Source organism: Sciurus carolinensis, chromosome 3 (assembly GCF_902686445.1).
Source record: "Sciurus carolinensis chromosome 3, mSciCar1.2, whole genome shotgun sequence".
NCBI classification, from domain to species: Eukaryota; Metazoa; Chordata; class Mammalia; order Rodentia; family Sciuridae; genus Sciurus; species Sciurus carolinensis.
In genome coordinates, this window is record NC_062215.1 from 169682340 (window position 1) to 169707552 (window position 25213).

Below are 25213 nucleotides of genomic sequence, written 5' to 3' on the forward strand. Positions count from 1 at the left end.
CCACGGCCTGGAACAATCAAGACCAAAAGAAGAAAAGAGTAAACATCTGCATTAAAAACTAGTTGGAAAGCAGCACGATTTGTTTCTACCTGTTGGACAGCCTGTATCTTAGTTGTTGGAGAAACCATCAGATTCTAATCTGGTTTTCATGACCAGGATCTCAGAGGTGGTTCACTACTCTTTCATTGCCAATGTCCAGGAAGGACAGTAGTTGTACTTTGGTTAGGCCAACACCCATCCTGTGTCCCACTTCTCCACTGCTCAGTTAGCCTGTGGCCATCTCCCTCGAAACCCCGTCTTTTCCCTTCAATTCCTCAACTCCCATTTGCCCTTCCTGATAGGGTTTTCCGCCATTTTTTTTGCTAAAGGTTCACCAAGGCCACACGTTGCATAATTTCTTCATGGCTTCCTAGGTACCTTTCCCTCCCCTCTCCCTGAGAGTCTCATGCTTCTCTCTCCTCCAATAGACAATTGCACTACAGATAGTTCAGATTTCTTTCCAAAGACTCCCTCTAAATATCTGAATCTTGCTATTTCCTGTGGACTGTGTTCTCAGCCACTAGATTTCCATGTCTCCACGCTCCTGATGCTGTTGGGAAAGGAGAGAGCCAGGGTGAAGCTGATGAGCTGCTTAAGTGGCCACTCATTGATACTTCTCACCAGGTAGGGACAATCCATTCTCATGAACTCAGATGTTAGTTTGGTGATGAGGAAAATAGAGGCTTTTCAGGAGACTTCCATGGGAAATGATCTAACACAATCGCACTGGATTTAGCTCCAGCCCTGCCCTTAAGGGATTCTGAAGAGAAAAAGACATTATGTGCAGAAGCCCTTCACGGCGGGTGTGGGGGAGGAAAGCCCGAAGTGTGAGTCACTGCAACTGTGAAAGCCAGGGATGGCACGTGTGTCCGCAGGTCAGCAGTCTGAAATACTCTGCTGAAACAGAAGAAGGTCGTGAGCCTTCCCAAAAGGAAGCAGGATGGCGCCTGAGTCTATCTCACTTAAAGCCCTGCCATGAGGAGATAGGTATGCACCATTAATATGTAATACGTTCACTTTCAGGCCAATGCCATGGCTAGCGAGTATTTTCCCTCTTGTCATTACTTGTGTAATACATTGAGAAAAGACAGCCTTCAAAGGACATCGACCTGCAACACAGAACAAAAGGGCCACAGGATGTTCTGCTTGGCAACACTGGTAACAGGAGAGCAGGGGAGAAGAAATCACGTGATGGAGAAGTCGAAGGTTTGGCAGGGTGGAGCCCCTGGGAGCCTTTTATTTCCTAGAATGTTCTGAAGGTCATTTCTTAAGTCCTGTTGCAATTTGATTTCACTTTAATCTATGACATAAACTTGTGGTTAGGTATTCTGGGGTGAAGTGGAAGGAAGAGAATGCTGGGCAAGTCAGCATCCTTTAGATCCAAGAAGTGGGACATCACTGTTTTTAGCTTAACTGGTATTAAGTCTTAAGGATTTCTCTGTCCATTTTTCCCCCAGTTTAGTACATGCCTGTGGATAAGCATGTAGACGCTCCCATCCAGAGAAACGCTCAGATACACCCAGCGCCCCACCCCCCAATGCACTGCACATGTAGTCAGAGGTCCTATGAAGATGACACCCCACTATTCAACAGAATTCAGAGACCGTGCCACCTCTAGTGAACTTACCTGCCCATAAAATGCCACACGGTAGTAGCGACCAAACAGCCGCTTCTCTGAGTTCACCACCTCTGCCACCTTTAGGTATGACCGGTGAATGTCATAGTACAGATCCGACAATTTCTGAAACCACAAATCAAAGGGTTTCATGAAGACGAGGCTGGCATCAAAAGAGGGGCGTTCTTACTTTAGAAAACGGTAAGGCATTCACCAACTTCAGGTAGGGTGTTTTCACTAGCTTCTAAGATGCGTACCTTGAAGTCTCGTTGCTTCTCGAAGACAGCAATGATGGGCTTGTTGACGTCAGCAATGAGTTCATACCGCTCGGACTTCCAGAGAAACTCCACACACATGTACAGCTGCTCCACCAGGATGTTCTGCAATTCCCCCCAAGTCAGGATGAGAGTTTACGGGATTCAAGTTGCGCTCATCCCTGACTCTTGGTTTCAAAATGACTACATTATCAAGATTTTTCCTAGTGGGATTCCTGATGGCTGTCATTGATGCTGACAACCCAGCAGAACATCACAGAGTCATCTCGCAGTCTTCCCTTCCCTCACTGTGACCACCTGACTTGTGCACCTGATGTGCTAATTTAAATCTATGGGATGCCTCCTGTCCTTTCTAGTTCTGTCTGTTGTCCCTGTCACCGACTTCGATCACACCACTCTTCCTTCATGCCCAGATCCCTACAGTAGTTTTCCAGCAAATCTGTGTAGTCTCTCTCCAACTGCTGCTCTGGGGTAATCTTCCTTTCTAAGAGGTGAATCTGGCAATGGAACGCCATAAACCTCTGTGGGAGTCCAGTCCAAACTCCCCAGCCTAGACTTCCGGGAGCTCCACTCTTAGGCTCCACTGCCCCCCTTCATATCTCAACCTGCAGACACTGACTTTGCGCTTTGCCTATACCGAACTATTCTGCTCCGTTCTCTGAATACTTTCTCTTTTCTGCATTTTTGCCTGTCTTTGTGCTACTCTTATGAGAATTTTCTTCTCATTTGACACCTTCGGGTCCTACTGAATGTCAATATTCCATGTGAAAATATCCAGAACTTTTATTTATGTCCTATTCATCCATGTTCCGATCACTTTCATGTCAAAAATTGTTCTTCTTTTCATCGCAACCAGATATGATGTCTACATTTATCATTCTTGGGCATCTGTTTCTGGCTGGCCACTCCCTGTCCTGAAGAATGCTTCAGCAAGATTCTAAATTCTTTAAGTGTAGGAATTGTGCCTTATTTGTCTTTATTTCTTAATCCTTAATTCAATGTCTCACATAGAGTAGTGGTTATTAATTAATAAATGTCCAACTAAATCAAATTACATAAGCTCTAAAACAAATGCATAATATTGTTGGAATGTTTCCAACAGTGTCTTAAGAAAAGGTTTGGAAGCATTATTTGAAATGCTTAATATGCATTTGCATTTACTGTTTTTTTACAATATATACTAAATCAATATAGAACCACATGTAAAATTTAATCAAAATCCACCTCCAAATTTACATTTTGTATCCTTTCTTCTCACCCATATATTATTAAGATAAAAAATTAGCATGTGGAATATTTTATTACTTGAGAGGGAGAACTCTATTTTCTTTGCCAAATTGTTAAGTAATTCCTAGTAATTTCATTTGTTAATGAAAAATAACCAGTTTGCATATCTGTAGGTTTTTCTGAAGAAACCCGTGAGGCTTTTGATGAATTACATTTGTAAATAATCTTTTTAGTGCATACTAAATATACAGCAACGCTGTCTGACTTCTGAATAAGCTCCTTTCCCTCTATTTGCTTAACATTTCAATTCAGAGCATACTTTTACTTAATTACCATGCATTAGATCATGATAGTCTAACCTCATTGTATGGAGTATCTTGCATTCCTGAATCTTCTTTCATTGCCCCTTCTTCTTTAATATTTGGTGTAATGCTCAGAAAAGCTGGCCATCCCATTGAGAACATGCCTTGGGACAAACAAGCAAAAGGAGACATTATTATCTGAATCAAATCTTGTTGGGAAAAGACAATGGCTTTCTTCAGGATGTTACAAGTGGTAGTATTTTACAATTCACATAATCGACAAGATGGTTAGATTGTGACCATTGATAAATACTGTCTGCCAGTCAACCAGTGATTCTCCTTTATAATTTTTGTATCATTTTCTGGTGGCACATTGTCTATGAAGAACTAGCATGGAGTTTTGAAGAAAACATAGAATTTGTAGGTAGATGTAGTTGCTTACATCTACCAGTTCTGATTTATTTAGCTTCTCTGAGCCTGTTCCCACTTGTTAAAATGGAGACCTTAATATCGATTTCAAAGAAAGGCAAGAGAAGCAAAGTAACCCACTTGCAATGCTTACAGTTTGGCTACTTTGCTTCTCTTGCCTTTCTTATCCACGAATAGGAAGTGATAAAGGCACCCAGTCATAGGTGTCACTGATGACGAACGGAGACATGGCCAAGACACACATGGCTTAGCACAGAGCCTTCTATGGAGCAAGTGCTTTCCCAGCTATGGGTGATAGCTGGGAAATGATTCCATTGTTACCAATCAGCTCATAAGACATGCAACTAAGTTCATTCCCCAAACATGCTAGTAATGATCATCATGATCCAAACCTTGGTTTTAACAATTTGACTTTCCTACTTTTCATGACTGTGCATGTATTAAAATACAAGAGAACTGACGGTGGTAGAAGGAAACACCACAAAACAGTTCTCGCAGGACCATGATCACTAATAAGCCTAAGGCAGCTGTGACTTATGCAGTTGCCTGTTGTCCCCTGTGTCTTTATCGTGTGCACATTGTAGGGAGGGGACACTTTATTTCTCTGACTCAGAAACATCACAACCTTAAAGGCATATTAGAAACTTCACATACAAGTCCATGAGCTTCGGATAGCTGATGGACAGGAATACATTTCAGTGCATCCCTAGTGATCACTTTTCCTTGAAGATTACTAATAAATCTAGCCTTTTTTGCCAGTGAGTATATTATATTCTAATATCACCATAGGTCTGAGGTGAGCATTTAAAAATGTTTTCATATTACATATGCACCCAAGTTTTAGGCACATAAATTTCCATAACTTCTCAAACGGATACCTGGTTTCATCAGTTTTCTCCAATTCATTTTTAGTTATAATTTGAAGCCGTTTTTTTCTGGAACTTTATGGTTTCTGATTATGTAAAAATAGATGGGCAGGAAGTGCATGTTAAATAAAAATGTACTATTTTTAATAATTTGCCTGTACATGAGGCTAAATAGAAAGCATGGAAATAATCAAGAAGATGCCTGAATTTCAGGGTGAATATGGGCTATGATGACAGGTCTCTTTTTCAAGGACCTTAAAGAAGCCACCTCACTATCTCACAGTTCATTTGGTCATTTGGTTCAAATATGTTTTATGCAAAATCTACTGTGACCTTTTAGAAAATATACAAATATTTAAAAGATTAAGGGATAAAGCATTTCTGAAATATTGCAACTAAAGTTCATTTACATTTTGTTTAGGTATTTTGATATTAACGTTCTCAGATATATTTCTAGTGTTCGTAACATTGAGCTTTTCCACTGAAGATTGCAAGCTAAGATAGTGTTATCAAATAGATTTTAGTTCATAAACTTTGGGTTCGAACAAACTTTTCCAAGAGAATACAGATTAAATGTGCTAACTACTTTTTAAAAAAAGTAATGTCTTTACCTTTTGTTATATTTTATCAGACATTAAAGATGGAATATCTTTAATTAAAGGAAATCCATGCTGCAAATTATATGTTATAAATTGACAGTTTATGCTTTTAAAAAATGAACTGGAACATGCTGATTATGAACTCCTACATATATAGTATATGTACATATCTGTTTTTGTGTCTTTTACTTGGAATCAAGTTTTTATTACATTTACAAATTAAAATAGATTTCTCTTGAATATTAATGAATTTATCAATTTCTAAATAAAATTCCAATGGCCAACCAGCAGGCAGATTGGTACCCAAATATGACCATAACTCATAATCCTAAATGTTGGCTAACACTCAATTCAAAATTCTGTTTGCTGAGAATTTTTTTCAGAAATCTAACTTCTAAGTTGTGGATAGGATTTCTGAACAGTAGTAGCTTAATATTTTTGCAGAGTAAATCCTGCAGGTCTGAGATATGTTTTGTTTTGAGAATACATTGAAAAAGTTTTCAATAAAATAAAATTGAGGCAGCAGCTTGATTTCCTCTGCATGGGGGTGAATAAGCATAGTTAGATCACTCACTTCCTCCACCAGGAGTTGTTAGTAATGGATTACTATCGCAGGGGTGGGTATCCTCTGGGAGCAGGGATGGTGTGCAAATCTTTTCCATTTTCCAGTAACCTATGGTAGTGCAAGATGGTGTTAGACCATGTTTTTGTTAATACAAGCTTATGAAACTACAAACTATTTTTTAAAAATATATCTTTTAGTTGTAGGTGGACACGATACCTTTATTTTTTAAAAATTTTTATGTGGTACTGAGGATTGAACCCAGGGCCTTACGCTGCTAGGTGAGTGCACTACCACTGAGCCACAACCCCAGTCCCAACAAATTATTAATGAAATTGTCTCATTTTGGATGAATAAGCTGATCATTCAGTTAGCCTTCCTGTACATAAATTAGGTACACTAGTGGAAAGATAGTTAAAATTTTATAGTGCATCATAATAAGAAATATCTGTGAAAGTGACTGTTAATAAAATGTAACTGAGGTTAATATAATACAAATTAATGAATTAATCTTTAGCTCCGTTCTTAAGTGTTTGGATCCCCCTTCACGTGGCCATCTTACCCTTTCTTTTCAGGTACTCTGCAATAAGGGCAGCGATATGGATGTAACACATAGCAGCCTGTGACAAGAAAGAAAACAAGGTTTCCGAGGATGGATCTTACTCTTCATCCTGCTAGGACTAATCTTCCATATTCCACATCAGAATATGTTATGTAGAAGAATACTACATAATGACAGCATTGACAGTAAGAATCAATTGGATTTCTGAAAATTTCACCATCAAGAATAAAAATGACTATTTGGGAATTTTTTTTTGTTTTGTTTTTCCTGATAGGAGTTTGAAAGGTAAAGGAGCTGGCCTGAACAGTTTTCCTACAACACTTCCTTCCTGCCTTAAGGTCTAAGCCTGGCTTTTTAAAAATCCACAGGTCCCTTCTCTTACTAAGATTATAAACTGTGGTAACTGGACATAAATTGAAAAATAAAAATAATCTGCCTTCTAAGTTTTTCTACCTCCAGTGATGGCCCTTCTTCTCATTTTTATTGCCTTTGAAATGACAGCCTCACAGTTAGCACTTGACCAAACAGTGTGACCTGGTGTCACAGGTCAGTTACCCCCAGACCAGAATTGTATTCTTCCATGGCCAGTGGGGACTCGCAGCAATGAGGACTGAGTTCCTCTGCCTGAGCTCACTCACTGTAGTAGCAAGCTGCCCCCTTCAAATCCAATTGCAGGGGAGGAGTTTTAAAACGGAGCATTAATTTTTATGACCCTTAACTTCCAGACCTCCTCACCACCTCCCTCCTCCCCTCAGGGTGTTAGCATTCAGCTCCGCATTGCATTTCATACGTGGTTACCCCACTGAGCTGGCCCTTATTAGATGTCATCTATTTGGAGCTGGGCATTCTTGAATCCTACACGCTAGCTTGTTAAGACACCAAATATAGTGGAGTCATATACAGGTTGGTGGAAATGTATGGTGACATTTCATGATCCGTGTTGTACGTGAAAATTGAGTCGTCCTGATAACAGGACACTGCCGGCAGTGAGGGAACCGGCCTTCATGGGTCACCTCAGACAGGTCTCCATTCCTCGCGTGAATCTTGGCCATGCTTTCCAGCCAGGTCCTTCGTAGTTCCGGGGTGCTTGCGTAAGAATTTGCCAGGCTGTACTGGAGGTCCACCAGCATTTCAGGGTCCTTCTCGTGTTCCTTCATCTGAGCCGTCGCCATCAAAACAGTCCGGATACGCTTAGTCAGGTCTTTCACCTCTGCTGGGAAATTGCTGTTCTTTGGAAAAGAGAGCACCTGGGTCATTACCTGTTTAGAGCTTCCAAGTTAACTTCCTTCAAGTCATGCCCTGGGCTATGGCTTGGCGCCATGGTTTGGCGTAGTCTGTGTGTTGTTCATAAATGTTTGCATTCTACGTGTGCAAATTCTATGTGTTGTGATTGTGGTTATAAGCACACATTTGAAGCTGAGAATTGCAGGAGACTCTTCTTTGGTCTTCTAGCTTACCTCCTTCTGGAATAGCATCCTGATAGCCCTTGAGATCCTGTCCTCCCTGACTGGTTCACGTGATTTGAAAATATCTGATTTCATTCATTGGCACCAGGGTTTGGCCTGGTCAATCATATTCTTTGATCCCCCAGGCCACTGTGATTGGCATATGATACAAGATTGGATCAAAGAAATTCTGCGCTGGGTCTTTAACTGGTATTATCACAGGAGTGCCCTTCCCACTCAGGAGCACTATCAACGTGCTCATGGTTTCTGAGAACAATCCCCCGGGGAGATCTATCTGTAATAAAGTGAACAGAGAAGACTGAACCGAGAGATCAAGAAAGGGGCAAAGGAGAAGCAGTAGGGGAGGAGTATCTGAAAGTATTATTTTAATGTACTAGTCTAGTCATGATGGAAGTTGACTCTACCCCTATAATAATTGAAGGAAAAAGTCTTTCTATTAGTACTAACAGAAAGATAAGCTGTATTTGCCCGAGAATGGGGTTCTGAGTGAACCACGATATTTCTGGTAAATATTCTTGTAATATACTTTTCAATATATCTTGGAAATTCTATCTAATGAATTGTGTGTTGAAAATATAAGAGCTATCAATTCCATGAAGTAAATACAATATAAATGCTCAAAGTCTCAATAAACAAAATGCAGAATTAACTTGTTTATGATTTTGCTATCTCACAAAAAGAATCCTCTTCAGCTTATTCTGGATTCTTTAGAAGAAGTCCACAAAGCACTTCTTACTTTCATCTGCTTGTCTCCGTTGGCAAAGTTATTGGTGATGGCGAGGGAATGTTGAAACCGAGAACCCCCAATCCCGGCATCAGCTATTAACTGGCTTACTGCTTTGATGAGCTGGAAGACAAAAGAAAAATGAGCCCCCTGGAGCAAAATGCAAAATAGTACCTTTAAAGAAATTCACTGGATTGGATTTATGTGTCAGTTCCTGTAGGTCGAATGCCCTCACTATGGTATCTTCTAAGGCCACGTGATCCAGGGCATTTCCTTCCAAATATAAGTTCCTGTGGAAAGCGGCAGGAATCTGGGGATGCCTCAAAGAAAGACATTTATGCATCTGGAATTTGTCATGTTTGGTCTTCCATCACTAGCAATGGTTTGCTCAGGTGTCTATACCAGGAGATTCTATTTCCTGGCAGAAGAAAGGAAAGCACAAGGGTACCAGTGTAGATATGGGCTGTGCTGATTTCTGCCTGCCTGTGCTCCTCCTATAGAACAGAACGGAGGGTAATGGGCTCTGCAGAGGATCTGGCGGAGGAGTTGGTAGCTGGTTGCCTTGGGACAGGAGGCTTCAGTTACTGCTGAAACACGTGTGCGCGCGCCCGCACACGCGTGCGTGCGTGTGTGTGTGTGTGTGTGTGTGTGTGTGTGTGTGTTGGCACTGAACCCAGCCTTGTGCGTGGTAGGCAAGTGCTCTATCCACCATCAATGGCCTGAGCGAGGACCTTAATGAAAACTGGTGGCGCTTACCTGTAGGTGGGACCGAACGATAGACTTCTGCTTGTTAAATTCAAAATTCTTCCTCATGAAGAAGTATAGAAGTGCTGAAGCTTCCATCTGAGTTGACCGCGACCTGTGGTTACAGCATTTCAGGACTTCATAGCAGAACGATCCACAGAGGTCAGCAGGTCCTTGAAAGAATGCCGAGGGAAACTGGAGAAACAAGAACGGATAGAGTGGGCCACTGTCCTTCCTTTAGCTCCGATTCTTCCCATATTTTTAGACTCCCTAGAACAAAACCCCTATTTTTTTTAACTTACTCCTTTTTTTCACTCCATGTGCGAAGGATATGATTTTATTTGTTAAAATCTAGGTAATTATTCTCCACATCAGTAATGATGACAACCCAAAATACACAAGCGAGAGCTCTGAAATGTCCTCTGTTCACTGGGCATTATTAAAACCACAGGTGTCAGTGATGTGTCCTTGACGGCAGTGACTGCATCTACTTTAATGTGGGGTCTTGAACTTGACATTGATGTGGCACTTGAGGGAATGCATCTGTTACAAGCACTGAGAACCCAAAGAACTGGTGACTGGATACAATTCTATTTCCTTTTACTATTCATGCAGGCAGAATATCAACTCATTTTGAGACCAGGAATCCATGTCTAGTAAAACCAAAATAGAAGGAAGCAAACCTTCTTCCTGCCATGCTGAGGGATGCAAGGAGTATTCTGTGTTTGTTATCGTCCTTAACTGAGTGTTCCCTGGCACCTGGAGGACGCTTACCTTGCATACGAACAGTCTCAAAGAGGCAAACACGTGCTTCAGTGCTGTGGCTGACTGGTTGACTTGGAAAAAGAGCATGTAGGTGTCGAAGACCCTTTTCATCAATGAATTTTGACAGTCAGCTTGTTGGAGTTGTCTCTGGAAATTCAGCACAGATGTTATTTAGTGTAAGTGAAAGAACGCTTGGATTTCTTCAAAATATTTACTGTTAACCTACCATATGGCAGACACAGTTCTGGGTGCTGGAAAAAATACACTGAGTAAAAAGACACGGTTCATGTTTTCAGTGAAACTTACGAAGCAGTGATGGAAAAATATGACTGAGTGAGGTAAGACAGCAGGATGGTTTGATAGAAAGTCAGTGCTTTGGGGATGGGATTACTTTGATAGGGTGATCTGCATGGATGTCTTTAATGGGTGAATGGATATATGAGCTGAAAGAACCTGTCTCAGACAGCTGGGAGGGCTTTCCCAGGAGCGGGGAAGCAGCTGGCACAAGACCTGAGTTGCAGGAGAGCTTCTGAGTTCAAGGTGGAGAAGGAACAGAATAGCTGGCATAGTGGGTGGGGCACAATCAGGGAAGAGATAGAAGGTGAGTCCTAGGTAGCTAGGCACAGGGAAGGCCTTTCAAACACGAGATTTGAGCAACATTTCCACTGAGCAATAAAGAATCAGAACAGACTCTTAGCACCTGAAAACAAGGTTTTCTGGATGAAATCTTGCTGTAGGATGTAGAAAGTTTATTCAACGGATTCAACTTCTGGATCCATCCTTAATGTGCTAGCCGGGGTCTGTAGCTCATGTGGTTATATTACAAATACAGCATTGTGGAAGTATAATTGGCATACAATAAACTGCACATATTCAAAGTGTTCAATTGGATGAGTTTGACATTGGTATACACTCTGAAATTGTCACCACAGTAAAGATAATGAACATCACTTTCAAAAGTTTTAAAACATTATTTTTGGTAATCCCTTTCTCCCACCTCCTCCACATCCTTGAGCAACCACTAATCTTCTGTTTCTATCATTTGCATTTTCTAAAATTTTATATAAATTGAATAATATAGTATATTCTTTCTCTCTCTCTCTCTCTGGTTTGGATTCTTAAGCTTAATCCATGTTGTAGCCTGTATCAGTAGTTTCTTGCTTTTTATTGCTTTTGTTCAGCAGTCTATTGTATGGATATACCATAATTTTTAAAAATCGTCCACCTATTGACATATATTTGGGTTCTTATGTAGATCCCTATCTTTCACCCTGCATGAAAGCCAACTCAAAGTGAATCAAAGACCCAGGAATTAGATCAGAAAGTTTGCAACCATGAGAAGAAAACATAGGCTCAACACTCCAACTTATTAGTGCCAGCACCAGCTTCCTTAAAGAGACCCCTGAAGCTCAGGAAATAAAACCAAGATGACATCAAATTAAAAAAGCTTCTGCACAGCAAAGGAAACGATAAAGAGCATGAAGAGAAAACCTACAGGAAGAAAGTCTTTGTCAGTTACTCTGCAGAGAGGGCATTGATATCCAGACTATATAAAGAACTCAAAAAACTTAATACCCTCCCAATTACCTAATCAACAAATGGGCAAAAGCACTAAACAGACATTTTCAAAAGAGAAATACAAATGGCCAACACATATATATGAAAACATGTTCTACATCCCTAGCAATGAGGGAAATGCAAATCAAAATTGTGCTGAGATTTCATCTCACTGTAGTTAGAAAGGCAATCATCAAGAATACAAGTAACAATAAATGTTGGCTAGGATGTGGGGGGAAAAGGTACACTTTGTACACTGTTGCTGGAACTAAGAATTAGTACAACCACTTTGGAAGCAGGATGGAGATTCCTCAAAGGACTAGGAATAGAATTACCACATGATCCAGTGATCCTGCTCCTTGGCACCAATCCAAAAGCACTAAAATCAGCATATTACAGGGACACAGCCACATCAAAGTTTATAGCAGCTCAATTCACAATAACTACGCTATGGAACCAACCTAGGTGCCCTTCGACATATGAATGGATAAAGCAAATGCAGCATATATACAAAATGGAGATTACTCAGCCATGAAGAACAGTGGAATTTTGGCATTTGCTGGTAAACGGATAGAAATGGAGAACATCAAGAAAAGTGAAATGAGCCAGACTCAGAAAGTTAAGGGTTGAATCTTTTCTCTTACATATGGAAGCCAGAGTGAAAAAAGAAAAAGAAAAAAGGTAGGGGATCCAATGAAAATAGAAGGGAGATCAGTACAGTAGAAGAAGGTGGTTGAGAGGGAGGGAGGAGGGACTGGAAAAGGGAGAAACTGTGGAATGAAATTGACCAAGTTATGCTACGTACGTATATGAAGGTACCACAGCGAATTCCATCTTTATGTATATTTATAAAGCACCAATTCAAAAAATAACAAATAGAAGGAGAACCAGTAAAATAGAGGAGGGGTAGGGAGGTGGAGAAAGCGGAAGAACTGGGGACTGAATGGAGCAAATTAAATTCCATGCATATAGGATTCTGCCAAAATGAACTCCACTATAACTATAATGCACTAATTAAAAACGTTAAAAATAAAGCTGCTAGGTGTATCTAGCAAATGCAAATCTTTGTGTAGACACACACTTTTATTTATCCTGGTGATCTGGGAGAGATACCTAGCATTGGAATAGCTGGTCACATGATGGATATGTGAATAACTTTCTACAAAACTGCCACACTGTTTTTCAAAGTGTGCTTTCCATTTGCATTCCCACAATCAGTGAATGAGAGTTATGGTTTCTCTACATCTTTGCCAAAACCTGGCAAGGTCAGTCTTGTTAACCTTAGCAGTTTAAGTAGGTATATAGTGATTTCATTTCATCCAAGAAATACAAATGGCAAATAAGCACACGAAATATGCTCAAAATTAGTAAATCAGGTTTTTTTTTTTTTGATCTAGTTGTAAATCTATGACAAAGCACCATTTGTCTTTCCCATTTCTGTTGAAAAACTAGATAAAGTCACTTTCTCATTTAGCCTCACTTGCCTGACAGCAAATCAAGAGAAACTAGGAAGAAAGGCTATGACTGGACAAAAGTCTGCATAGCAAGCAAGCATTGGTCAGCTTGTGATAAAATCTGAATCTCATCATTAATATGCTCTCCCCTCACATGTAGATTGATTTCTGTAAGGTTGATTGATTTCATACATCATCTTAAAAACATGACCTTGACCTTGAATGACTTCTCTACCTCCTATTTAATTATTCTGCAGAAAATGCTGTGCGTGTGTTCACCTGGTGAACGTGCGTGAAGAGAGAGAGCAGGTCGAGGATAGTGAGGCAGACCTCTGTAGCCACGTTGGCCTCTGTGTCTACGTGGTGCACGATGTCTATTTCATTGGAGTTGCCTGCAAGATACAAAATGAAAACGTGTGCAGGTCTAAGACAAATCTTTGTACCTTATGAAGGATTTTCTCCCATGACAGTGTATCCAGTGTTTATCGGTACCTCGATTAATAATTTATTAAATCAAAGTGCTTTTGTTTGTTCATTTTCTTTAATGGTTGAATTAAGAAACAGCAGATGGAGTCTTTAGTTTTTGTGCCCTTTGCCTATGTCCGCTGCAGGGTTTCCATCCTTTCTTAGTTCTTTTCCATTGATTCAGCCCCTGATGGGGTCGTATTTCTTTGGTAATCAGGCTGTTTTAAGGTTTATGCTTTTGGGCTAACAGACCCACTATTAACTATGGTCTCATGGGACGGTCTGCACAAATAGCCCCCTCAGTAAAGCACAAAGTGTATTCTCAGGTTAAAACATACAGCTTTAATAAAAGCACTGTTGATGCACGCCCATAATCGCTACCGTTTACATGCTGCAAGACACCAAGCTCTGTTTCCTCCTCATTGACACTGGAGTGTGTGCATCTCTGCGTTCAAGAAATCATGCTTCTTGCTTGAGACATGAACAGTATCATCCTCTTCTTTCAGAATCATCACTAACGACCTGGTTGAGAGAGGCCTCTGCAACCCTCACAATACAAAAAGTCACTTGTTTCCAGGAAAGCTGTCCTGAGCATATCATATTGAGAGTCTTGCTTTCCCCCTTTCTTTCCCATAAGGGCACTACATCTACTTCTTTTCTCCAAGAAACATTTCCAAGGCCGTCACAGATCTTAAAATGTGGATTTCCTGGCACAACAAAATCCCTTCCATTTCTCAAACATTATTCTTCCAGGTACCTAGAGAACAACCAGCAACCATTTTGTTTCTATTACTTTTGGTTTACTTACTGGTCATGGTGTTGTCTAACATCTGTAAAAGTTTAGGGTTAGAAAGTGCATTTTTGCCTCGAATTATAGGTAAAGTTTGTGATCTGTGCTGCTTATGTCCTTCGTGACTAGAGGTGGTGTGCATCCTGAAAACGAAATGAGAAAAGTGGTTAAGAGCATGTGGGGGTGTTATATCCAAATGTTTATTCAAATATTTCAGAGTGAGTCACATATAGAAAAAAGAAGTCTTTCTATTAAAAACATTAATTAAAAGCAACATGATGAAAGTGACTTTTAAATACTTTTGTAGAAATGGATTTAATCCAAAACAGTATTCAGATTGATAGTGCATAGAATAACAGATGCTCAAACCTGTTCAAGCACATTCCTTGTTATTTAGTAAAATCATGGGATTCCATGAACGTTGAGTTGACTAAGGAAGGCAAAGTGGTGGGCATCAGAAGCTACAAGATTATATTAGCTTAGAGTTATCACATTGTTTTTAAAGAGGTAAAATCTCCTCTAAAACAACCCTTGCTTTCTGGTTTTTGTATTTGGAATTTCCTCATACTTGTCATCTGCTGGGTCATGACCATTGTGAGGGAGTTGACATGTGACAGTTGTGGGGGAGGTAGACATCTGAGGATCCTTGGGCTTGAAGGGGTGACAGTGGTGTACAGAGCCTTTCCTCCAATGCCCCACGACACTTTCAAATGGGAAAATCAGGCAATGTCTTCGTGGAATTAGGAACACTTGCTGCTTCTGAGTGTATGATTTGGCCAAGGAACAGGCTGATAATTCTTGGGATATTAGCTGTCATACAAACTACTCATAAACACTTATATAAGGGAAGCAGACAATGGCAGATACCCGTGAATGCCCCACAAAAGGCTATGGCTTTCTCTGTAATACTCTTCAAGGCTACTTGATTCTGGCTAAATGAAAGGGTCTGGATGCGTCAAGGTCGAGGAGACCTAACTTTGGCTTTCAGTAGTCCAGGAAATCTTAGTTGTTTCTGACTCTACAAGGAATAATCTGTTTGGTGCTCTATGGCTTGAACCTTCATGACTGGCTCATTCCAGGTTTGGAGTCTACTTCATTCTGAACTTGTAGAGAAGAAGCCCTCCTTTCTAGATGAGGGGCAGCAGGGGGAGGGCCCTGTCCGGTTGTTTCAGGAGGAGCCTGAAATCTAGCCCACCAAACATCTACAGAATTGCAGTAATCAAATGGATTACTATTATTATTGAGCCTGGAGAGCAATTCTTTACCGATCTATCACCATTTGCAAACACACCCAATACATTTTTAAAATCTACTTTCTCACCAGAGGGCAATTTCAAGAGGTCCCCATGGATGGTGGCAAAATTTATTCTATGATTTATTGACAAGCTACCCCTTCTCACATTTCCTTCTAACACTCTTTCTAAAATATTCATATTATATATTATTATGCTACCTCTGGGAAAAATAAATCAAACTGGGGAAATTTTAGGAAGAAATTCTTATTTATTAGACCTAGAGGAGCTCTGAGGTAGAATTTCAGGGCAAATGTCTCCCATCAGGTGTGCTAATGAAGGGTGACTGCAGGTCCTATATGCTAGAAAAATCTGTCTAATGGCTAGGGAGTCTAAGGGAGTTTATGGGCCTTGAATGCTTTCTTATTGTCTTTGACTCTGTTAAAAAACAATGCTGGCTTTAATAATGTTGCTAAAATATTGTAAGTGCTGAAAAGAATAGGAAGACACGATCTCGAATTTTGCTTTGTCACTAGGAGATTAACAAGCATTAAAAGAAGCATTCATTGGAATTATGTGTATCTTTCAGGTCCAATTAAATTGAAATTCTCATTAAAGCTCATTCTATTCAAGGCATTGTGCTCTAAGTGCACACAAATAAGGCATAATCCTTAGTTCTTTGGTTGTGAAAAGAACTAAGTGGGCCAGACAAAGAGGCATCTGAGTAGCTTCTTTATATAAATATACAGAGTAATTTATAGATCTACATTTGGCCTGAAAAACGTAGATGTGTGTGTATCCACCCCTCACATATGCATACATACAAAAATATACACATATACGCTCATATGAGTAATTTTAAATACCAAGCAAATGTGACGTTACCATTGGGACAAGAGCCCTGATGTCTGGCAGGAAGGATTGGATCCTTTGAGAGTTCCGTTGTTCTGGGTAGACTGCACAAATTTAAATGCAGCAGCAATTTTTCTGCAAGAAAAACTGAAGTTTTAATAATGATCCAACGTTTATAACTTATTTAAAAAACACAATGACAGCTGGCAAAGTGATTACTAACAAAATTTGATATGCTTTGAACAAGTGGAAAGTAAAATTTGAATTTCTCCTGGAAGTAGGAAACTGGGGTGCTGTGGATGTTTTTTGTCATTCATGAGAAAATGACAATTGTTTTTAGTTTATTGGAAATATTTTCTTAAATAGGTATTTTCTAAGTTTTACTATGTAATGATAAGATTAATTCATTCAGAAGATACACGAAATGAAGTATCTACTGATAAATGTGTGGTTTCATGTTTTTCTCCTTAGAAAACTTTATTCCTAGAACTACTATGAAGAAAGGGCAATCTTCGAACTTCTATGTCTAATATAAAGTCAACTTAACAATCCTTATTTGCATATTATAATTTCTAACATATATTTACCAATGTAACTTGATATGTTAATATATGCCATAATGTTTTTACAAAAATCACATTAACCTGTTGGAATTTAAAATTATTACCTTATTATATTGCGTTTTCCAAGGTATCTGAAATTTTGAAGACAAACACTAGAAAGGAAAGAAAAGTTGCATTCTAATTATTCATACTCTTATTTATAAATAACTATTCACATCTTGGTATACTGAAAGAAAAATCTGATATTTTCTTTAAATATTCTGTGTAGTATTCTTGATAGATAATTTACCAAAAAGGTTCTTGGAATGAAGGGTGGAACAGTGAGCTATTTTGAAAGTTCTAGAAGAAAGTGTTATCTAATGATCTCTAAAACTTACTCCAAGATGCTGAAGAAGTCGGACACCTCTGGACTGGGTGCCCTCTGCCAGTAGGCGATCAGAGTTTCTAGAGGGAAAGGTGCAGAGTGTGAAGCTCTTTGCAATACCAAGTTTTCTTTCTTTGCTTTTTTTTTTTTTTAACCTAATTTGAAAGAGTTCTCTTTACCATCTGAAATTGTTTTCATGATGTGAAGAAAGCACATAAGAAGACTCCGTGTTTCTGCTTGATCTAACTTGTCAAATCGAAGCGTTGACCCAATCAAAGACAAGGGTCTTGGAATCTGGGAGGAAAAGAACCAATAAGGATGGAGCAGGAGAAAGCCTCCCTGCCTCCTAGTTCTGCTGGCTGAGAAGCCAGGGAGGGAGCGGTACCTTTTCACAGTTGTCAGTCTTCTCACTACTCTTCTCCGTGGTGCTTGGGTTGGAGTCAAGACTTGCTAAGGAAGCTCTGGAGTCAGCATGGTTTACTGTAGAAATAGCTATTGATGAAAATGCTGTAAACATAAGCCACAGCACACGCATGGGAATGAGATGGATGGGCACAAAAAGACAAAGATAAAAAAAAAAAAAGAAAAAGAAAAAGAAAAAGTAAAAGCAGAAAAAAAAAAAAAAAACCCAAACAAAAAAAATAACGAAGAACCAAAACCAGTTGAGTCTGAGGTGGCTGCTGTGTTGTGAAACAGAGTCTAGACTGGCATTAGAGATATGCAACACTTTAATTCGTATTACAATGGTTGTTGAGGAAAATTTGAACCATTATAAATGGAAAGACATAAAATAAAGCTTATTCTTTTGATCTCTTAAAATGCTTTTTAAAGAAGTCTAGCTCTCATTTTAAAAATGTTTTAGTAAAAGCTCATAAAGAGAATTTAGGGAAAAGAGTTTTCAACTTTTGACAGTTTATGAAAAATTAAAAATGACATTTCCAAGATAGTTCTTAAAAATAATCTTTGAAGTTGAAGAGCTATTATGTTTTAAAAGAGTCTGCAATGAAAACTTAAAGACTTTCCAGAATGAAGTAATTTGATAACAGCTGATCAGATTGTTCCTTAAGCCAAGTAAAAATGACACTTAGAAGTAGAAGTCACTGAATGGCATTCAAAGAACTATGTAAAAGGGGCCTTTGATTGTTTAAATGCCATAGAAACAATGTGCATGAATTATGGATTGGGTACAAAACACAATGATGTACAATGTAAGAATGGATGAGCATTAAACACAAGTGTTCTCAGGTTTCGAGTACCTGCTATGGAATTTAGAACATCCTTAGAAAATGATGTATCCACAGAGGTTGCGTGTTTCATAGATGTCTGAGTTTGAAATCCTCCATTGGTGCTCAGGTCATCTCTAGACCCCTGTTTTCAGAGCACAGAAGAGATTAATGGCAACAACTGAGATATTTCAACATTGTCAATCCCTATGCTTCTTCTCCATTATACTTCCAGCTAAGTGATATTTAATTTGATCTTTTATGTTCCGACAAAGGTTTTCTACCAAAGTGGGCAGTGAGCATACTCTTAGAGACAATTTGATTGTCTTGTGTGAGTTTTTTAAAGATGTAGTAGAAATAATCTTTTAGATATGGACAAAATGGGTTACATTATAGATTATATGGCATTATTATCATGGGTTAGTTTATGTGGAAGTTGTTATTATTAATAACTAGCTTTTAAATAAGTATTTAAATAAGGTTGTGTGTTCAGTAGCCTGATGAGATTTGTGCTTTATAAGCAATTTTTTTTATTGTGCAATTTAATCCTCATAAGGATCCATGAGGTAGGTATTTTATCCTATTTACAATTAGGAAATGGAGGCTTAAAGAAGCTGGATAACTTATGGCAGGTCACACTGATAGTAACTGGTATTGCTGGGATTTGAACAAGGTCCCCTACTCAAAACTCTTCCACAGGCCTGAGGCCGTCTAGATGGGAATATACTCCATTGCTTCGGGATTCAGCAGTGTGTTGCTCATCTGGACTTAACCCAGGCAGCGGGTCTCATGCGGGTGGTTGAGGAGCCACAATGATGTTTCAGTGGGGGAGGGACTGTGACAGGCCACTCTCAGGCTGTGACTCTGAATAAGGCTCTTGGCTACACTGAAGCCAGGGAACATAAAGACAGTGCGGAAAGTAGTGGGGGAAAGGTGTACATTGAGGACAGGTAGGAAGGCAACACAGGAGCTGTGGAAACTGGGAAGAAATGCAAAATGATGCAGAGAACAGACGAAAGTGGAAACGCCTAGCTGAAGGGAGGGACCAGGTGGAAGCCTGAAGTGGCCAGTCTGGAACAACTGACATTGATGTGAAGACCTGGCACGAATTGTTTAATTGCTGATTTACTCACAGGTGGAACTGAGTTATCCAGGGCATAAATAGGAAAAGGACAAATCTTTGTTAATACAGACATTTGAAATGTTATGCAAACTTACCTGATTAGATGTATTGACAGTAAAAGGATATAGGTCCTTCAGGTAAATCCTTGGCATATTGTCCAGAAGCATACCATACAGGGGCATATATAAACTTGCTATCTGGGCTTGCTTTCTCTAGGTGAAAAGGTAGCCAGAAGAGATGATTCACATAAAAATCAATAGGCTTATAGGCCTGATATGCATTTAATGCAGTGAGCCATTAAATGGTGTTTAGAGTAGAAAGGAAGACCACTTACTGGTTCTCTGTATCGATCATCAAATGAATGCTTAGCCATTAGATTTTTTAAGACAGCTAAAGCTAAGTGCCTGATATCCTGGTCTTCCTGCAGGGCAAAGCCAACTTCTCGGAGCAGAATCCCAATTAAGAAGTGTTTGCGGCAAAATTCGTTCGTGACTGAATATTCAGGCATATCTTCGTTAGGAAAGAAAGCAAAATGTGTTTTTGAAAATCAAATAATCACTCTATAATTGCAAATGATATATCAGGCAACTACTATCAATGCGTGCCACTGATAGGCGGTATTGGGGAATAGTCAGGATAATCTTGCCACAGAGATGAGATGTGTCTGTCATCCAGAGGCCTTCAGCGAGGTAGGGAATGTTCTGTGCACGGAATCACAAATGCAAACTCAAGCTAGCCCGCCATGTCATTAAAGTGGCATGTTTACATGCATGAGAAAAAAAAAAAAAAAACTGTTTCTGTCTCTAAGGATCAGGAAATGTAGAAATGGATATGCTGAGGTGGGCCTTGAGGATTCTTGGAATTTGGAGGTACAGTGGAGGCAGCAGAGGTCAGACAGGTGGATGGGAGAAGAAGGGTTAGGGTTTTTGATGGTATAAAATTCTGCAGGCACAGGAACTAAGGGGGCACAGGTATATGGGGTTCAGTTGGCACAGTCACCAAAAGAGGCCTGAGAGAGGGGTTGGGGTTAGATAACGGAGAAACTTAAGTTCAAAAACCCCTTTGCTGGTATTTAGGTCTCTTTGCCATTTGCATTCCTATAGGAAAGGTTAAGACACTAAAGCCTGGCTTAGAGTTCAGTGGCCTGATGAGACTTTGCTCTGTCGACTTAGTGAGATAGCGACAGGATGTAAATGAAGTAGACAGAAGGGAGATGTGGGGGGAGAGACAGCACAGAGGAGGGACAGGCGAGGAGATGGGGCCGTGGCCGGGCAGTAGGAACCGAGCAGCAGAAGTACAATCAGGACAAGTTGGCTGAAAGATGTGAGGGGCAAGGAGAGAGGAAAGCCAACCGGGGCTGCAAAATTATAAGCATGAATTATGAGAAAAAAATGTTAAAATTTCCAGTAATAACAGATGGATTCAGAATTGTCCCTCACGTTTCATAACTGCAACTATTAATAGTGGTTGTATCACCTCCTGCGAGAAAACACAGGGAAAAAACTTCTTGATGCTGGTATGGATGATGATTTTATGAACATGACCCAAAAGCACAGGGAACAAGTTTCTCAGAAGCAAAGGAAACAAAGTGAAAAGGCAACCGTAGATTGCGAGACGACACAGAACGTACACCTGAGCAGGGGCGCATGAAGAAGGAGCTCACCTGACCCAAGAGCAAAAAAAAAAAAAAACTTGATTAAAAAAATAGAAGTTTCCTAAAGGAGACATACACATGGCCAATAGGAAAAGGACAACCTGCCCAACCACTGTCTTTATCCACTCATCAACTGGTGGACACGGGTTGTTTCCATTTCCTTGCTGCAGTAAACATGGGAGTACAGAAGGCTCTTTGGTCTGCTGATTTTATTTTCTTTGGACACATAGTCAGTAAGGGGATTGATTATTTATTTATTTATTTGGTATAAGGGTACTAGAGACCATACCCAGGGGTACTTAACAACTGAACTGCATTCATAGCCCTTTTAATATTTTATTTAGAGAGAGGGTCTCATTAAGTTGCTTAGGGCCTTGCTAAGTTCAAGTCCCCTAGCTGGCATTTAGGTTGCCTTGCCATTTGCATTTCTGGATTTGAACTTGAGATCTTCCTGATTCAGCCTCCTGAGCTGCTGGGGTTACAGGTCTGTGCCACCGGACCTGGCTTATTTTTATTTTTTTAAGGAATCTCATGCTGTTTTCCTTCATGGTTGTACTAATTTACATTCCTACCACCAGCAAGGGGGTTCCCTTTTCTTTACATGCCTCCACCAGCACCTGGCATCTTTAGTCTTTTTGATGTGAAATCAGCATTTTGAAGAAATATCTGCACCCCCATGTTTGTCTGAGTGTTCTTCAAGGTAGTCAAGATATGAAAGCAACTTACATGTCCATCTGCAGATGGGTGGATAAAGAAAATACAAGGTAGCATTATTCAGTCTTAGAAAAGGAAGGAACATTCTGTCATTTGTAATGGGGACGGAGCTGGAGGACATAATGCTGAGTGAATTTAGCCAGACAAGGAAATACACTGCATGATCTCCCTTAGATGTAGATCCTTAAAAAAGTTAAACTCATAGAAACAGAAAGTAGAAAAACAGTTACAGGAGGTAGGGATTGAGAGAAATGGAATTTTGGTTAAAGGATATAAACTTAGCTATAAGATGAATAAATTGTGGACATCAAATGTACGGCATGGTGACTATAGTTAATAATGTAGTGTATGATATTATATAAAATCAGTTACAATGAATAAGCATGTATAATATATTTATATAAAATGTATGAATTTTATTTATTATTCACACTAAGAAGATTTCTAATGTTTTGGGAAATTGAAAAATATCAACTTCTGGAGAGTAAAATATGAAAGAATTATGTTAGGGAAACAGTAAATTATGACAAGATAAAAGCTCAGTAAATGTTTTTAATATTTTGATCTGATATTAAATATAAGCCTATTTGTTAGTACCTGAAAGCTGGAGATTTGTATTCTCTTTACTCATCAACATTACTAAATGACTGGATACTGTAATATAAAATGTCATTATTTACCTGAGGCATGTAGCTCTTGAGTTGATTCTGAAGGTGTCAAAGGATCTAGATTTAATAAAAATGAACAGAAAGTTCATATATACACATATATACATATATATATGTATAACTAATCTATACATACACACAAATACACTGTTATACACAGTCATTAACTGTGTAATTTATACTGGAAAATTAAAATATATTGTTTTAAATCATAACTGAGTCTCTTCAATATTGTCATTTTTCAGGAGGAATATCTTAGATTGTTAATTTGTTTCCCTAAGAGAAAATGTCTTGAACAGAATTATTTTATTAGTTCCAATTGAGCTCCTATTTTTCTATTAAAAAAAACAGCCTGTTTTGAAATACACTTGTATGTTCACTGTTTATAGTATCAGACCTACCAAGAAATTGTCAGGCCTTTTTTGAGATATTGGTTAATAGTGAACAAATGGAAATAAAATGACCAAATAAAAATTTGGTACATCTAAAAATCAGCTTAGTTAACCAATAATAACTTGGCCCTAACTTGTAAAAAAACTCAAAAACAAATAGACAAAAACCTAAAAATGTTATGGTCTAAAATATTATTTCTACCCCTTTTTCTTTGGAAAGTGTTTTTATACATTAGAAAAAGAATGTGGGTAATATAAATGGATTATATTTAAGAGTAAAATGCTAAAATGGTTACAGGCTTGATAATGTAATTTTCTCTCTAAAATAAAAGTGCAAGCTATAGTAGGCTTAATGAGGCTCTTTACCATTTTTGCTTCTGCTTCCATGAATAGCAAAGCTGTGCTTTGTGAGTGGTTCATTACTGCTTAGATATAAAGCAGTTCAAGTTCCTAAATTATTTTAGTATTTTCTTTGCATCTTGGTGTCTAGATGGGTAATACTTATTTTCTATCAGGATCCCCCCACCCCACACTTTTTAATCTACAAAATAATAAAGGAAATATTTCCTGCAGACTCTCTGTAAGTGCCGTAAGTGCCTTAAGTGTGGTCAACAGAAAGTGAGGATCCCCTTCCCTGGGCTGGGCGCCCTCTCCCTCTCTGGCCTAGGAGAGTCAAGTGTTTATGATGCTGAGCTCTTTCCTCCCTCCCTGCTCCTCTCCTTCCTGTTCCACTTTTCTTTGTAGGACTCTTTGAAGTTCATTTTGACATAGTCATATACACATTAATTGATACTCCTAAATGAAATTGTACTCATAAAGTATAACTTTCTTCCTGCAATTTTGATATCTTGAAATCAACGGAAAGCTCTCTTTTGGAGCAAGTAATGTAAAAGACAGCAAGATTATAGGTTAAAATTCTTTGTTACAATCACCAGGTTTAAAATTTTGTTAGACTTTAGTGAAAATGGACTGAGACAAACATTGAGAAATAGAGTTGTATTCCTTAACCACATAGGACCAACTTCTTTTGTATTTTAATCATCAGATTATCTGGCTCTGATATTCATGTTACAACATAGATAACACTATGATTGAGAAGGCCGGAAAAAAATAACCAAAGGCAAAATAAATAAAAGTGTGGGAATTATTACCTGGAATGTTTGCTGATCTTATGGGGAGACACAAGGGAATAAAATGCTCATGTTGACACACTTCTTGTAGAAAATCAAATTTATATTGGCATAGTGTCTGAAAAAGAGGCAAACTCAATGACTATGATGTATACACTGAGAAGGTGAACAGAAAGAAACAAAATCTGCATTTGAATCTTATCCCTAAAAAGAAGAACTTACTATTGTGTGGCCACCAAATGATTACGTTTAAAGGATTCTGACCCCTCCGAAGTGGTACTTGCATTAGGCTCCCTGTCTTTGGATATTGCTCAGGGTTCCTCAGGAAAGATCCCACTTGTAATTTACATTTGGCTTCCACAGGACAAGGGCCTGAGCCCTGTTTTCTGCTTCTTATAACTTATGTCATTTTATCACAAGTTCATTGTGATAAAAATTCTGCTTCACCACAGTAACACAGCTCTCTCAAAAACTACATTCATGTTGTAAAAAGACTCTGATAATCAGCAACTGAAACCCAGAGCTAAGGAAGTTAAGGAACTGGGTGGTGCAGATCTCTTATAATGAGCGTGAAACATTGTATGTCACTTCTTAGGGGCCATTAATTAATTCTGCTTTCTTCCTTGCCCTCTCAAAAAGGTCTGGTTTTCCAATACCAGTGGTTGGATGTGGATAGTGACAGTGATGTCCAGATGTGGTCTAAGATGCCTGCAGCCCATGTGTTAAGAACAACTGCATCAGTAGGACCTCTAACATGTTCATAAGTGCTCTTATGCTTAGCCATTCTTTTTTAAAAATATGTTTAGTTGTAGATGAACACAATACCTTTATTTTATTTATTTTATATGGTGCTGAGG

The 25213-nt window shown here is 39.0% G+C and overlaps 1 protein-coding gene across 11 annotated transcripts in view; it reads right to left on the reverse strand.

Moving 5' to 3' along the window:
• The window catches only part of Dock10 (dedicator of cytokinesis 10), a 231562-nt gene that overhangs the window by 15380 nt on the left and 190969 nt on the right, over positions 1-25213 (reverse strand). For 4 of the 11 annotated variants that reach the window (XM_047543079.1, XM_047543078.1, XM_047543072.1 and 1 more), the window contains exons 30-51: positions 24378-24474; positions 22847-22891; positions 20133-20308; positions 19894-20010; positions 18709-18820; positions 17838-17959; positions 17632-17746; positions 17466-17532; positions 17193-17240; positions 16559-16660; positions 14460-14584; positions 13466-13578; positions 10185-10322; positions 9423-9605; positions 8679-8789; positions 7490-7705; positions 6477-6534; positions 5927-6025; positions 3516-3622; positions 1912-2034; positions 1667-1780; positions 2-7 (exon numbers count right to left, since the gene is read on the reverse strand). In XM_047543079.1, coding sequence (XP_047399035.1) covers positions 2-7; positions 1667-1780; positions 1912-2034; positions 3516-3622; positions 5927-6025; positions 6477-6534; positions 7490-7705; positions 8679-8789; positions 9423-9605; positions 10185-10322; positions 13466-13578; positions 14460-14584; positions 16559-16660; positions 17193-17240; positions 17466-17532; positions 17632-17746; positions 17838-17959; positions 18709-18820; positions 19894-20010; positions 20133-20308; positions 22847-22891; positions 24378-24474 — 2394 coding nt within the window. The remainder of the gene's footprint in view (position 1; positions 8-1666; positions 1781-1911; positions 2035-3515; positions 3623-5926; positions 6026-6476; positions 6535-7489; positions 7706-8678; positions 8790-9422; positions 9606-10184; positions 10323-13465; positions 13579-14459; positions 14585-16558; positions 16661-17192; positions 17241-17465; positions 17533-17631; positions 17747-17837; positions 17960-18708; positions 18821-19893; positions 20011-20132; positions 20309-22846; positions 22892-24377; positions 24475-25213) is intronic. The other 7 variants (XM_047543080.1, XM_047543073.1, XM_047543076.1 and 4 more) reach the window with 4 other exon arrangements.